The 15,736-nt window shown below is 50.0% G+C and overlaps 1 protein-coding gene across 1 annotated transcript in view; it reads right to left on the bottom strand.

The window, feature by feature from the left end:
* Window positions 1-12,777, bottom strand: part of PLA2G4E (phospholipase A2 group IVE) — a 39,805-nt gene extending 27,028 nt beyond the window's left edge. Inside the window, exons 1-2 of the mRNA XM_084776358.1 lie at window positions 12,501-12,777; window positions 6,411-6,483 (exon numbers count right to left, since the gene is read on the bottom strand). Coding sequence (XP_084632484.1) covers window positions 6,411-6,483; window positions 12,501-12,596 — 169 coding nt within the window. The 5' untranslated portion in view covers window positions 12,597-12,777. The remainder of the gene's footprint in view (window positions 1-6,410; window positions 6,484-12,500) is intronic.
* Window positions 12,778-15,736: the final 2,959 nt, after the last annotated feature.

Here is a 15,736-nt window from a genome sequence, read left to right as displayed (position 1 = left end):
GGGCCACGCCTCTATGTGATGTAATGCAGCCACACCCAATGGGTTCTCCTTTCACTACTGGTATCCTAGTGTGACGGGTAAAATCCAAGGAACCTTCATATTTGTGGCCAAGTGGCTTCTTTTGCTTTAAATAAAGAAACCTAATGTGATGTTGTTCCATGTGCCCTGGAGAAGAGCAACGTTCCACTGTCATAAAGCCCGGTAGGTGGTGAGGCTGGCTAGGATGGGAGTCCAGCCAGTTCACAATTTTGTACTAGTAACGTAAGTGGAGCAGAACTGCCTCCCAGGAACTGAAGCGTGCGCTGCCACGCCACCAAAGTCTGTCACTGGAGTTTTGCAACAGTGCTCTGGCTTCGGATGCCAGTTAGTCTTCGATGGTTGACCATTTATTGGGTGGGCAGGCACTCCCAGGCCTCCTCATCCTGAGCAAAGGTAAGAGGGCACCCTCCTTCACCTGTCCTAACAATGATTTAATCCATACAGACAAAACCTTGATGGAGTGAGAAGAAAATGATGACCTCATCAGCCAGGCCCATCCCCTTCCAGGTCCACCCTGTTCCCTCTGCTGACTCAGAGGGCCAGAAACCAGGTGCCCTCCTTGATCCCCACCTTGAGTCCTCAGCTGTACTGCCAATGCCTTGGTGGCAAGTCAGTATCATCTCTGGAGCTTTCCCACCAGGTCCCCTCCCTCTTATGTTGTCCTGTGTCAACCTTTTCTCTTAAGAGAGGGAGCATTTTTCTTTCTCCTTTTCTTTTTCTTTCTTTCTTTTCTTTTTTCTTTCTTTCTTTTTTTTGTTTAGACAGGGTTTCTCTGTCTGGACTCATTCTGTAGACCAGGCTGGCCTCGAACTCACAGAGATCTGTCTGCCTCTGCCTCCCAAGTGCTGGGATCACAGGCGTATGCCACCACACCCAGTGAGAAGGAGCCTTTTAAACATGACTGTGTCACTGCCCAGTTTAATGGCTCCCATCTGGCTTCGGAAACGAGTCCCATCCTTACCCATGATCCTTCCCTTTTTCTCAGCTTCAGCCTCATCTCTCCGCCCTTCCTGCCTCCCACCCCTGGCCTGCTTGTGTTTATGCGCACACTCATGCTCATCCTCACACACCTACACACGCACACAAGCAGCCACCCACACTCACTCTTACTCTGACTCCAGGACAAGCTTAGTGACACTTAGGTCTCCAAAAGGGCCCTTCTGTCTCACCTCAGGCCTTTGTACCTGCAGCTCCTTCTGCTAGACCTCTCTCTGTCTCTCTGTCTCTGTCTCTGTCCCTCTCCCTCCCTCTCTCCTCCTTCCTTCCTCCATCCCTACCCCTCCCTCCTTTCCTCTCTCCTCTATTCCCTCCCTCCCTCCTTCCCTCCTTGCATTTATGTGTATGTGTGTTTGTCTGCATGAGTTATGCACAATGTGCATGCAGTAACCTATAGAGACCAGAAGAGGGCATCAGATCTTCTGATACTGGAGTTACAGGAGGTTGTGTGCTGCCAGGTGCACGCTGGGAATGAAGTATTCCCCACTGAGTATTCGGGTTTTTTTGTTTGTTTGTTTGTTTGTTTTTTGATTTTCGAGACAGGGTTTCTCTGTGTAGCCTTGGCTGTCCTGGACTTGCTTTGTAGACCAGGCTGGCCTTGAACTCACAGCAATCCGCCTGCCTCTGCCTCTGCTGGGATTAAAGGCCACCACGCCTACCTTACTGAGTATTCTTGACAGCTGAGTCATCTTTGCAGCCCCAACATCTCTCTTTTCTACTTTAACCCACCCTTCTCTTCACTAGCCCTTCAAGTTTTAGAAGGAATCTTCTCTGAAAACTTCCTCTGAGTGTCCAAGTCTGGCCAGGTGCCCCTTGGCTGCAAGTCCCCTGTGGTGCTTCTAGGAGGGTGTTTGCTAGCCATACTGGCAGAGCAGGTCTAGTCATTCATTGTCTTCTGTGTCACCTGTGAACACTGAGAAGGCCAGGGCCTGTCACCTTTGGACAGAGTAGGCACTCACTAGACAACTTTTGAATGAATGAATGAATGAATAACAACTTCCTGCTATAGGACTGGAGCAGAGGCCAAGAAATCCTAGCAGATCCAGGTGGGCAAGCCAGTGTGTGTAATTGCTCTATTTAAAGGGAGAGTCACCAAAGACCTGAGCAGTCTTCTTGGACCCCTCCCTTGGCTTTCCCTGATCCCAAGCCCTCCTCCCCTGGGTCTGGAACATTCTTCTCAAGTCTGATTTCTATGCAGTAGGCTTCTCTAAGACCTATTGGTTCTGCCAGGCCACTTAGCATTTATTATTTAAAGGACTCTGTAAAAGACTTGGTTCCTCTAAAACTGTTCCTCTTTTGTCGATCCATGCTTAATAATTCCCCACCAAATCCGTTAAATAACACCTCAGTGTTTTGGCCTAAGACAAGACAAAAAAAATATTCTCGCCAGGAGTGGTGGCCAGTGCTATTTAGTTTTTGCTAAGTTGGCACAGACCTGGAGACATATGGAAAGAGGGCATCTCAATTGGGGAATCGCTGCTGTCAGACTGGCCTGCAGGGCAAGTCTTTAGTGGTGTCTCCCCCCAAGATTTATTTATTATGTGTACAGTTTTCTGTCCACATGTGTTCCTGCACGGCAAAAGAGAGCACCAGATCTCATTGTAGATAGCTGTGAGCCGACACGTGGTTGCTGGGAATTGAACTCAGGACCTTTGGAAGAACAGAGAGTGAGTGCTCTTAGCCTCTGAGCCATCTCTCCAGCCCCCAACAGGCTTTAAGGTTTTACATTTATTTATTTGTTTTGAAACAGGGTTTCTCTGTATAGTATTGCCTGTCCTGGACTCTCTTTGTAGATCAAACTGGCCTTGAACTCACATAGATCCGCCTGCCTCTGCCTCTGAGTGCTGGGATTAAAGGCGTGCACCACCACTGCCTGTGAGAGTGTTTTCTTAATTAATGATTGGTATAGGAGGGTCCAGCCCACAGTAAGCAGTGCCATCCTTGGACAGGTGATCCTGGTTTTTATAAGAAAGCAAGCATGGAGAGCAATCCAGACCCATCCACTGAGCAGCATTCCTCTATAACCTCTGCTTCAGTTTCTGCTACCAGGCTCTTGCCTTGAGTTCCTACTCTGGTTCCCTGGAAATCTGGAAAATGAAATGAACCCTTTTCCTCCCACAAGTTGCTTTTGATCAGTCTTTTCCCACAGCAGCAACAATAACAACAAAGATTAGGACACGCTGCGTGCCTGGACTCCCAGCACTTGGAGGACAGATGTAAGAGGAACAAGCATTCAAGGCCAGTCTCAGTTCCATAGTGAGGCTCTCGTCTAATGAACAAATGATCAAAGAAACAGCAGCTGCAACAAAAACACATTCCTGCGGGGGAGACAAGATGGAACAGGTGACCCGAACTCAAGCGCACATCAGTTTTCCAATTTACTGCAGAAGCTTCCTCCACCCAATACATTAAAGGTTGGGAATAAGGGAAGGGGAGAGGCATGCCAGTGGGAGCTCTGAGGGCTCAGGCTACCACCTGAGGCAGGCACATTAGCTAACTACAAGAATCCTCTGGTGTTGGTCACAAGGAAGTGGGTGACTAAACTGAGAATTTCAAGACCCAGGATTTCCTAGGCAAAAAGCAGGATCGAGCTCCTGTTTCCCAGGAAGTGACAGAGGGTTTTGTCATATGAATGACATGTCCCCTTTCCTGAACCGTGGGCAGCACAGATGAGTCCATTGTCTTCACTGATGCTCAGAACATTCCTGTCTGGTTACAGTGGATACCCCAATATCTCTTGGGGTTCATACCTGATACCCCTAGGGGAACTGTTTGAGGTTTTAACTTGTTTTCATTACAGAAAAAGACTCCTGGTGGCTGAGGGCTTCTAGGAATGCCCGCCTTCTAGGCTGGGACAGGTACCCTTTAGCTCTTGGCAAGCAGGGAGCCACCCCTGAACCCTTGAATACTTCATGCTATCAGCCTCTGAACATCTTCAGGAAAAAAAAAAAGACCCAAGTTAGATGCCTAAACCAAAGACCCATTTATTTTGGATTTAAGGTATAAAGGGGCATTTTTTTCACAACAGTGATCAGGATAATTTCTCACTGAATCCAGAGAAAGTAGCACATAGCCTAGCCTGTGACAACTGTGGAGTGTCTAGCCAATGTGACCTTGCCAGCACCATCAGATGCCATATCTGCCTTTTGGCTCTTAGAAGTGAGAAAAACGTAAACAAGGAGATTCCAAAGAGCCCCCCCCCCAAAGTCTGTTTGTATGCCAAGGGGCATGCAGGTGAAGGGAAAAACACTAGTAAAGCCAGATGGAAGCCTGCCTCACCACTTGCCAGTCTCCCGGGGACAGGTGTGGCAGGAAGATGACAGAAGAAAGGGCCTTGGACAATGCAAGGTCTTGCACACAGGGGCAGGCATGACAACCAAGAATGTACATCCTGGGTGACTGGTGATGGCGAGGGCTGGAACAGACACACCCCTGGAGAAGCTGGGGAAAGGTGTGTGGGAACCAGGGCTGAGGGGAGAGGTGACCTCTGCCCGAGAAGGAGTGGAGAGAGAGAGAGAGAGAGAGAGAGAGAGAGAGAGAGAGAGAGAGAGAGACGGAGACGGAGACGGAGACAGAGAGAGAGATTGATTCTGGAATGGGCAGGAAAGGCTAAATAGGTGTCATGGTCTGAGCCCAGGGGACACTCCTGGCTCCTCATATCATAACACACACACACACACACACACACACACACACACACACACACACACACACACGCCCCCGCCATGTGCTAAGAAAGCTCTGAGGAGTCTGCAGATCCCTTGCTCTCCAGTGGGTTCCTTGGCTGACACAAGCCAAACTTAATGCTTGTTGGCACAATTCCCACTGGCACGGGCCTGATTGCCTCACCCTCCGTAGGCTGTCTGAATCATGCTGGTCCCTTTGCTGTCTCTGGGACTTCAGAGCTGTCCCTCCCCTGGCCTTCCACACTCACCTTGGCATTGTAAGTCCCCAGCCCCTCCACACTGCTCTCCCTCCAACCTGCTGTCCAGCAGAATCGGCACATGAACACCAGGAAGCCATGCAACCCCCCTCCCCCCCAACCCCTGCCCAGGGACTCGTGTAGCAGAGTCCTCTGCTGTCTGACTTCTGACTGTCTATGACCTGACCACAGCTTCTTTCCCCCAGAGCAACAGTTCTCAACTTGTGGTTCATATCACATCATATCATAATCTTGCATATCAGATATTTACATTACAATTCATGAGTCATGTGGCAAAATTACAGCTATGAAGTGGCAATGAAATAATTCTATGGATACTGTCACCACAACATGAGGGGGCTGCACTAAAGGGGCACAGCATTAGGAAGATTGAGAACCACTGCCCTAGAGGGTCCCCTCTCTTCACCCGCCCTTCTCAGGCAATTATGAACCCCTCGCCTACAAAGTGAGCCTCCTGTCATGATCTCTTGGACATTGGGAGAATTGGTGGTGTTTGGATACCTGGTGGCCAGTCGACAGCATCTTCTCCAAGGACAGACCCTCTTCCTCTTTTTTTTTTTTATTAAGATTTATTTATTTAGGTATAGTGTTTTGCCTGCATGTACACTTGCACACCAGAAGAGGGCACTAGATATTTTTATAGATGGTTGTGAGCCACCATGTGGTTGCTGGGAATTGAACTCAGGACCTTTGGAAGAGCAGCCAATGCTCTTAACCTCTGAGCCATCTCTCCAGCCCCTCCCCACCCCCCACTGACAGAACTTCTTTTAGGGTGCTCCTCCTTAGACCAGGCTTCCAAGTCCCCAGACCTGGCCACGCAGACCCTAGGACCTCAATGTGCTGTTTCTGGCCTTTGTAGTCCCCACAGCTGTATACCCTGGACATAGAGCTTTCTCTCCCTAGAGAGGCCAGGCTGTCTTCCTAGTTTAGGCAAGCAGAGGTGCACATGAGGGGAGAACTCATTTCATAGACAACCACACATAATATAGGTGTAGGACTTCTCCAGTCCAGTCTAATGGCTTCGTTTCCTCCCAAGGCAGAGAGTCCCTGAGCTCCTGTGCCTTAGGAACGCAGCAGGAGCCAAATGAAGGGGAAGCTTGTCTATAAGGAATTCCTGCCTAGTGTGGCCTGAACATCCAACCACACGGAGTAGGCTGGGCTTCAGAGGCAGGTGCTACAAAGGCTGCTGGGGAGGAAGAGGCTGCTTTGGGGTCCATGTCCTGAGAAGTTGCTCTGAGAGGGGCTGGCAGCCGCTTCCATGATGCCAAAAGGCCTCTCTTACCTTACCACAGGAGCCCCTAAACTCACTAGTGATACACAGCTCAGGGTCTGTGGAATCCTATACACAGAGGCATGCTTGACTGGCTGCAGCTAGGTCCTTTCTCTATCTGGACCACCAAAACGGGAGGGAGGAGCGGGGAATGGTACTTACGTATATCAGCCTGCCGGACGTTTTTCATGCCAATGACCCTCACTGTCAACGTATGACATGGAAACGGCCCCTCCTATGGAGTGGGAAAAAATAGGGTCACTCCCTAAGTACCACCTCCCGGCCAGTGCTGCCGGGGAGATCTTCTTTCCACATTTGTCTTCCTGCCCACCTGCCTTGCAGCAACCTCTGTGTTGTTCTGTCATTGTTTATGTTGGCTTGTCTTTCCTCCTACATGGAAGACTCTAGAACTGAGGCGCGCTGCCCTTTCATCTTTGTGCCTCCATGTTGACATATGCGTATATACAAGAATAAATATTTGTTAGACAGAGAATGCTCTGACCCAAGCACCAAAGGAACTTTAAGGGAGTCCCAAGATGTTTCAACTCTCTTTGCCCAGTGAATAAAATTTCTCATTCCAGTCACACAGACGCAAACATTTCCCCTGCCCACCCAACATGGCAGCTTGCCCCGCAGGTAGGCACAGTATGACTGGGAGGGGTGGTCTATATCTATGAGGCCTAGACATCTCATGCCAAGAGCTTACCACCACCCCGGACCTCAGTTCCCTCGCCTGTCAGGCCCCTCCCTTGGAGTATCCTCCTCCGTGTATTCCTGGCCATTGTACTCCTTTTCCAGTAAGGCATCTGCCTTTGTTTCACCATGCCTTGCTGGAGATGGCTGTGGTGTCTGGGCTCGTGTGCGACGGCCTGCCTTTCACAATGACCAAGCATAGATAATCGTCTGCGGGATGACTGTTGGCTGTATGACGACTCTGTCAGTATTGTTAACCCCAGGGACTGGAGCCCTTAGGTTTCTGTCTCTCCTTGAGTGTTCTATCCTAGTAACTGAACCTGGAGGCACACACCCTGAGCCTTGCTCAGTCGACGCTGACGTTTCACCTGTCTTGCTGTCTTGTTCTGATCACTTGCTGACAGCCCCGCCATCATGCCCCACCCACCTGAAGCCGGCATCTGACTTCCTGAGGCCAGGCTCCCTTCCCTCAGCGCCTGTCACTGTCCTCTGTGAGTTGCTTATTAGCTGTGGGCCCACTGTTGTCCTCTTTCCATCCTGTCACTTTCTGCTTCCCTGATGCCCCCAAACCACATCTCCTTTGCCTTCAAAGTGTCCCTGTATCACGTGTACTGCCTAAGGAAGGACCATGGCTCTCTTCCTATTCAAGGCTCACTGCACCAGGTTTCAAGATTTATGTTTCATTCATCCCCCTGCCTCTGTATGGCTGGTCTTCAGGGACACATATTCTCACCAACACATGTTCCCTGCCACCATGGCATTTAGAGGGTATCTTCCAGTTGCCTATCTGCATAGAAGCATCCTCTTCACTCTTCTGTGTTTTACCCAGGGTTTTTGAATGGCCGCTGTGAGCCAGGCCCTGGCCTAGATGGCAGAGAATCAGGGAGTATCCAAAGTGGAGGATGGGCCGAGTTAATATTGAGGACAATAGAGCAAACTGGCATGGACTCTTGCTGCCCACAGTGGGAAGGTTCTTGGCTTCAGACACCTCCCCATTTCCAGACTCTGGAAGACTCTCCTGGAGTAGGGTCCTAGTCTGCTGAGGTCAGGAGCTCTGCTCCTCCACCCCCCTGCCCTAAGCCAACATGGCTCCATGCCTGTTCTCTTCAGGAGTCTTGGGTTTTCTTTGGACTTAGGCCCTCTTTTCTAAAACCTCAGACTTGAAGTCCTTTACCTGAGAATGTTGCCAGGTGTAGTCCAGGCCTTTGAATTGTCCACTCCTGGATTTGGACTGAGACAAATCCTCCAGACTCTCCAGCCTAACACGGCTGTGTGTGGAAGTCTGGGAACTGGAGTCTGCCCATCTCACTTAATACGTAGCTTCCAGTGCTGCCAGAAGCGCTCTATGACTTTTTCAGGCAGGGCCAGTCTTTTCTCTTTAAAGAATATTAAGGTTTGTGGCAAAGCAAAGTTTGGTGTGAAAGGAGTGGGAGTGACGGTCCTCATAATGACACCACTCGGGGCAATCTGCGGAGCACTTTTCCATCTTCCTTCCAGACTACTCAGTGGATTCAGTCCAGTCAACAGTAAAACAAGGATTCTGAGAATAGGAGTTCCTCAGCACCTGGCAGGGACATTTAATCCCAAGATCTCTTTCTTCTCTCCAACAGTTGCTGTTGGAGAGAACAGACCAAGGGTCAACCTGACACATATAGGTCCAAGGATCCCTCCTATGAGTAGGACTTTGAAGTCTTCAGGGCCAATAACTTGTCCAAACACCATTCTGTTGTGAGCCACATGAATTGGGCCAAAGGCTAAACACAATACTACATAATTGTGATCTGTGGTCCGTGGCCTGTGGTCTGTGGCCTGTGGTCCGTGGCCTGTGGTCCGTGGCCTGTGGTCTGTGATCTGTGGCTTCTCTAGGCAGTGAGCTCATTTCTCACCCTGTCCTGGGCAGAGCACGTCCTGGCCTGGCTGAATGAGGAGGCAAGCATCACCTTGCAGGAGTGTGTGCTGCTGCTAAGGCTTGCCCTACTCCTAACTTTCTCAGAGGGCACCCGGGGTCCAGGTGGAACCTGTTTTCCCTTGTCTTTTACCCCCAGTGCCCACCAATGAGGGCAGCCATTTCTTTCTCTTCGGTAACTCTCTGCTACAATACCAGCAACATCAAAGACCACGGGGTTACCACAGACTACATGCTGTATGCATAATCTCTGGAGGTGGTGGGTGGTGATGACAATGACAACGACGATGACAATGATGATGGCGGTGGTGACAGCTTCTTTGAGGCAAGCTCTCACCTAGCCCAGGCTGTCCTCCAACCCTTGCCTCTACCTTTCTATGCTAGGCTTACCATGTCCAGCTCTCTGAATTTTTCTTGCCTAATTTTTACTACTTCCTTGAGGCAGTCTAGAGAGAAAAGGAAAATTCAAAGGGCGTGGGAAAAGAAAAGAGGCCTGCTGCCCCCAAATTGGATTTATGTTTGAGTACAACTGACAAAATAAGTAGAGATTGCCTACATGGAGTTAATTTCCCCTTAAGATATCTCAAACAAGAGCGTTAGAAACAACAACAAAAACCCCAAAACAACTGGCCAATAAACCTACCATGGACCAGGCTTGCTGAAAACTGAGCCGACTTTGGGCGGCTTTGGAATTTAGTATCACCGGTCCTCCTGCAGCACTATGCTGAATGACGTAAGGCCTCACAAGCCTTACAATTTCATCTGTAATGGGACATTGTTTAAAACAAAGAAAACAAGCAAACCAACTCACTGGGTTTTTTTTTTTTAACCTAAGTTTTAAACTTTTCAAAAATCTTCCCACCTGAATGTAAATTACATCCCTTCAGCAATATCACAGTAAAAGCCACAAATCCCTTATGCATTATATATGTACAGAATCACTAGAATTCTCCACTTGGTGTCTTGTGTAGCCCACCTTGGCCTTGAACTCACTATGCAGCCCAGGCTGGCTTTGAACTGGCCTTCCTGCCTTCTTCCACCCCCTACCCTCCCAAGTGCTGGGGATTTATAGCCCTGCGCCACCCAACAACTTAGACACAGTTTTCTCTTGATTCTTGCACTTTAAAGTATCTTAAGTCTCTCTCTCTCTCTCTCTCTCTCTCTCTCTCTCTCTCTCTCTCTCTCTCTCTCTCCACACACACACACCCCCCTTCCCTGCCTCCCTCTTTCTTTCTCCATCTCTCACCTTTACTTAGTAAACCCAGCTCAGCCTCATGCTGACTTGTCCTGGAATTCTTTTCCTCATTACAAAGCTGGCCACACCACAATGGGGACCCCCATGGGGCACCCCTCCTCACTCTACAGTCCACAGTATCCTTCAGTGGCCTGCAACGCAGCTAAAAACCTGGCAAGGCAGTTACTACTAGCTTTGTGTCAAAGCTGCGGAACCTGGGACTAAGACTTTTGACCTGCGGCAGCTCTCATCTGGGGTCAGAGTTTGACCTCACCTCTGAGCCTCAGGTCTGGGTTCATATCTAATGTCACACTATCACCCGAGTGTCCTCCCAAAACAGAAAGCAGGCTGGGCCTGGTATAAGGGTGAAAGTTAAGTATACAACTGCAGGCCTGACCAGGTGCTGTCTTTCGGGGTACATCCCTCGGGTAAAGAAGGCATACACCTTCAGCTCAGAGGAAACATGGCTGATCCTGATGGGTGAGAAGCAGGAAGCACTCAGGGGCTTGGAGGTCAAGCCAGGTACGTTGAGGAGACAAACAACACAGAGGTTTGTTCAGCCTCTGGAGCCGTCAGCACAGCTGGGCCAGGGCAGGAAGATGGGCAGCAGCTTCCGGGGAGCTGGGAGCTGTGTGGGAGAGCCACCCCCACTCCCACACCCATCATCACCTTGCAGATATGCACAGCCTGGACTTCCTCCCTAGCCTTGACCTCTGGTTGGGTGTCAGGGTTCTACTTTCCTCCTAAGACAGGAAACATTGCCAGCTTATACAGGGCTACGGGGCCTCCGGGGGTGGGAATCTACGGACTGTCTGTTTATGCTGTCCCTCTCCCTAATTTCACAGATATGACTTTCCAGGCGTGAAGAAGGGGCAAATACTTTGCTGTCCTCTGGTACACCAACCCAGCTCTTGCCTCTACCCTTGAGCCAGGTGCCTTGCACATGGTCTTACTTAACCCCCTGGCCAGCCTCTCCAAGGAAAACATCATCCTTGCCTTCCAGAAGAGCACATGAGTGTGAGGAAGGTTACATATCACACAGGCTTGTACCGCAAAGAAATGATGGAGCTCGGATGGGCCCAGGACTCAGTGCAAACCTACTGCCTTGCAGGCCGGTGTACTTTTCATCTGGAAAGCGTCTCGGGCAGTGCATAAGCCATGGACGTGACTGGACAGTTTAAAGCCAGAGGCAGCTGTCAGACCTTCAGCTCCCCTTAGTTCGAGTTGTCCCTAAACCCAAGGGCCAGCTGTTTCTGCTAATCAGCCGAAAGCTATTTAATGGCCTCCCTTCATCTCTGCCGTAAGAATCCTGGATGAGAAAGGCTGGGGAGGGTCTGACCGCTGGGTTTCAGAAATGATGGATCCGGTGCCTATGCAAGCCAGATATTTGCTCCCTAAACCATGGCCCAGGCCTGAGCAACTGGAGACAGGATGAGAGCTCCTTTCCCTGGGGCCTCTCAGGGCAAGCTGGGCAGGTGAGGCCACTTCATCTCTCCACAGCTGGGTGTAGTCATTGGTTTCCTCCTAGCCCAAAGTTCTGGAGGGTCAGTGAAGGACAAGTGCAGATCAGAGGCCCATTTAGACACTCAAGCCTTTTAGGGAAGCATTGTCAACCCGTTCAGGACTGCAACAGGGAAACCCTCCCTATGCTCCTTAGAGTGTCTCCATCTCCCACTGTGAAGGGACAAAACCCTCCTGGGGGTTTCATTCGATTCCTTCAGTGGTTTAGGAAGGGCTGGCCAAGGGCACTGCTTTGCTACTGATGGTCCTCTGCAGGTGTGTCTACAGCCAACAGAGAGGTGGACGGCATCTTTCTATTGCCCAGACAGAAAAATGAAGGCAGGTTTGGCTTCAAGCAGTAGCACCTTGCCAGATGCAGGGATTTCCCTGGGAGACAGTGAGAGTTGGTCTAGACCTAAGGATCTTGGCTACACATATGCCCAAGGGGGCAACTGACAGCAATTAACTGGCAACACGACCAATTCTCACACTTCAAAATGCCCCATACCGCACACTCACAAAGCACACAAGATTAAGATGCCCACAAGGTTAATAACCAGTCACTACCCAAACAGGCCACACATGGATTTCCCCTGGCAGTACTAGGCATTGTCCAACCCGGATGCTTGCTTGGCTGGCCCTAGATGGCCCAAGTCTCTGCATGTAGCTTTGTAAAACTTGTGAGTATGCTCAGCTGTGCCATCCTTAGCCAGGAACCCTGGTCCAAACTGGGCTAAAGCACTTCTTCCAGATGCTAGGTAGGGGCTACCAAGCTACCCTGGCTAGGTATATAATGCCCATCAGCTTCCCTGGGACCTGGCTGCTTCCAATACTTAGTCTCCAGACTCTTCATCTCCTGGCCATCTGCATCTGGCCCCAGCCACCCCTACACCCCTGACCACCATCACTGTATTCTTACCTTCAGGTCACAGGAAGCCAAGGACCTGCCATCTTCTGCTTGGCATGGGTCTGACAGGCAGTGGGAAACCCAAGCAGGCATCTGCCTCTGAAGCATCGTGGCGGATCTCCAGCCGGACAGTAAGATCAGGAACTTATACTCTGACTCAGAGCTCCACCCTCCTGGCTGCCCTTAGGCAGTGGCTGGGATAGCTCAGGGAGGGGTTAAGTGGGTGGACAGGGCCCAGGGCCTGGGTCCAGGGTCTCAGGACCAGAAGAACCACAGGTCTTCAGATCCTGAAAAATGCAGGGTGCAGTCTGGGCTGTGGTCAGTGGGGTCAGCAGTCTGCAGCCCCCATGTTGTTCAGAATGACTAGGTTGTGGCCACAGGTTGGTAGGAAGAACATTCTAGGGGTGTGAGCACATTTCTGCCAAGCAGTAGGAAGGCCCTGTCTCTCTAATTCATTTAGATGGATGTGTAGCAATACTTCTGGGAGCTGAATAGATACGCTACCTCAGGACCATGGCTTGAGGTACCAGGAGCTGTGGGCAGAGACTTCTCAAGATGCAGGGACCAAAATTTAGGCCCTTACATTAGAGGGTGAAGAAAGAAAACACTTTCTCTAGCTGTGATGAGAAAAAGGCCCAGGCCTATGACTTCTGCCAGCCTCCTGTGAGGCCTGTGAGGAGAGGACACCAAGCCTCCACTACACAGCTTGGAGGATGCTTTGTCCCGCCTCAATGATTCTTATCTCTGCCCATGTTGGCTCACTTCTGGCTTGCCTGAATTCATACTGGGAGTTTCCTGTTTGGGCTCTTGCCGGAGGCTCAACAACCGGCTTTTCTGGCCCTAGATAGGATATATTTTGGAACTACGGGTAAGACCTGAGCGCAGGGATGGGTGGAAGGTGGTCGGCAGTATATTCGTAACCTTTCTGGATGCCTGGCTCCCAGAGAGGATAGGACTTTTTTTTTTTTTTTTTTTTTAGCTTTTGGATCTCGCATGCTTCCTTGTCACCAACCCCACTGCCATAAACATACAAATACAATTCCCACATCCTTTAATTAGACTTCACAGATTCAGCTAAGTTCATCCACTTACTGTCTACATGCTACTAAACGTAGAAATCCCAGGCTTAAAGTTGCAGACAGTCCAGCTGGGAAACCAAATACTTCTAAGCACTCGACAATTCTAAGGTTCAGGTCTCCCTAGGGCGGCAGGAGTCCCTGGAAAACCAACATAAATCCCTCGCATTTGGGAAGCTCTGTGGTTTGTATGTCAGTACAACGAGTAGCTGCCTGGAGGACACAGGGATGGGAGATGGATTCTGGTTGGGGAGGGACAGTGTGGTTTCCAAGATAGCTTCCTGGAGGAGGTGACATCAGAAAGGGGCCTTAAAAAATAGGATTTCAACAGCTTATGATGGGAGGGAGAGGCATCCTAGGAGGCAGAAACAGAACGAACAAGGGCATGGGATGCTAAGATATGCAAATGACTTGTATGAGTGATGTGGGAGCTAATATAGGAGGGCGGAAGAGATGGGGACCCGGGAGGCTGTGGAAGCAGGAAAGGAACAAGCCTGGAAGGATGGAGTTGGGCCTGTGCCCTCCTGTGCCCTCACCCCCAAGCTGGTTCTTAGTTGTACGACAGCATTCTGTAAACCATGGACTTAGAGTGGCCTCCCAAAGGCCATGTTTTACATTCAGGGTTACTCTTTAGGCAATGGCAGACCATCAATGGCTTCTGAGCAGAACAATATGGTCAGAGTTGAACTTTTAGAAGGAAAGATTGACTGATGTCTAAGCAGAGCAGTGATTCAGCAGTGACAGAGGGATCACTTAAGAGAGGACAATAGTCTGGGCAGTCGGGAAATAGAGGCCAGGATGTAGATGGCAGAGCAGGAGGTCCTGCGGCAGTCTGACCACAGTACTACCCGGTCCTCAGAGCAAGGCAGTCTTTCCTGCTCCATTTCCTCTGCCCCTCCATCCTTTCCAGTAAGGTCTGCCGAGGGCAGATGTACCACTCCAAGACATTCCTCATGGCTTAGTATTTGGTCCTCCTCTGGCTACAGAAGCCCAGCTACATGCCCCACCCTACCCCACCCCCTCCCCACACACCCCAGCCACCTCATCCATGCTGGCAATTTCCTCATCATCTACCAGTGCCTCAAGAGCAGAGCCTCTATTGACTTCAGTTGGGTTAAATCAGCTGAACAGAAGCAAGAGATCTGGTGGAACTTTCTTCCTCTACACCCCTCCTGGCACTTCCGACCTAGGTGGGGCATACAACCTCTCACTGCATGGATCCTGTGGGCAGGTATAAGAAGGCACTGTTGCCTGCTGTGTGCCTACTTCTAAGCTGACTTCCCAGGAAGGTACTGGAAGAAAACAAGAAGATCTAGCGAAGGGTCAGGATGGAGCTGAATTAAATGATAAAATTGTCATTACAGGGCTAGAGAAATGGCTCAGTGGTTAAGAGCCTGTCCTACTATTGCAGAGGATCCAAGTTTGATTCCCAGTACCCACATCAGGCGGTTCATGGTCACCTATAATTCCAGCTCCAGGGGGCCTTCAACTCCTTCTGAACTCTGTGAGCATCTGTGCAAACACGCAGACACACACAGAGACATATGCATATATATATATTATACACACACACACACACACACATATATATTTTAAATACATCTTTTAAAAAGGCCAAGCAAGCTGGATGTGGTGGCGCACACCTTTAATCCCACCACTCGGGAGGCAGAGGCAGGCGGATCACTGTGAGTTTGAGGCCAGCCTGGTCTACAAAGTGAGTCCAGGACAGCCAAGGCTACACAGAGAAACCCTGTCTCGGAAAAAAAAAAAAGCCAAACATGGCGGCATATACCTGTTATCTCAGTACCATAAATAAGATTGACACACAAAACTTCAAATGTCAAACTGATAGAAGACAGTATATGTGTTCTAATAACAGGAAAGGATTGATTCCTTCCCTCCCTCTCTCCCTCCCTCTCTCCCTCCCTCTCTCCCTTCTTCCCTCTCTCCTTCCTCCCTCCCTCCTTCCTTCCCCCCTCCCTTCCTCCTTCCTTCCTTCCTTCCTTCCTTCCTTCCTTCCTTCCTTTTCTTTCTCTGGTGCTGGGGATTGAACGCCTCATACATGTTAAGCCTGTGTTTGACCAGTGAGATATACACCTCCAGACCCCAGAGAAAAAAATTTCAACAAATATTTGGTACCATTAACACTAAAGCAGAAACATTTCTATATCT

The sequence above is a fragment of the Acomys minous genome (assembly GCF_964271855.1).
Source record: "Acomys minous genome assembly, chromosome: 3".
NCBI lineage: Eukaryota > Metazoa > Chordata > Mammalia > Rodentia > Muridae > Acomys > Acomys minous.
The sequence above is the reverse complement of the archived record's forward strand: the minus strand, read 5'-3'. Positions and strand labels throughout refer to the sequence as shown.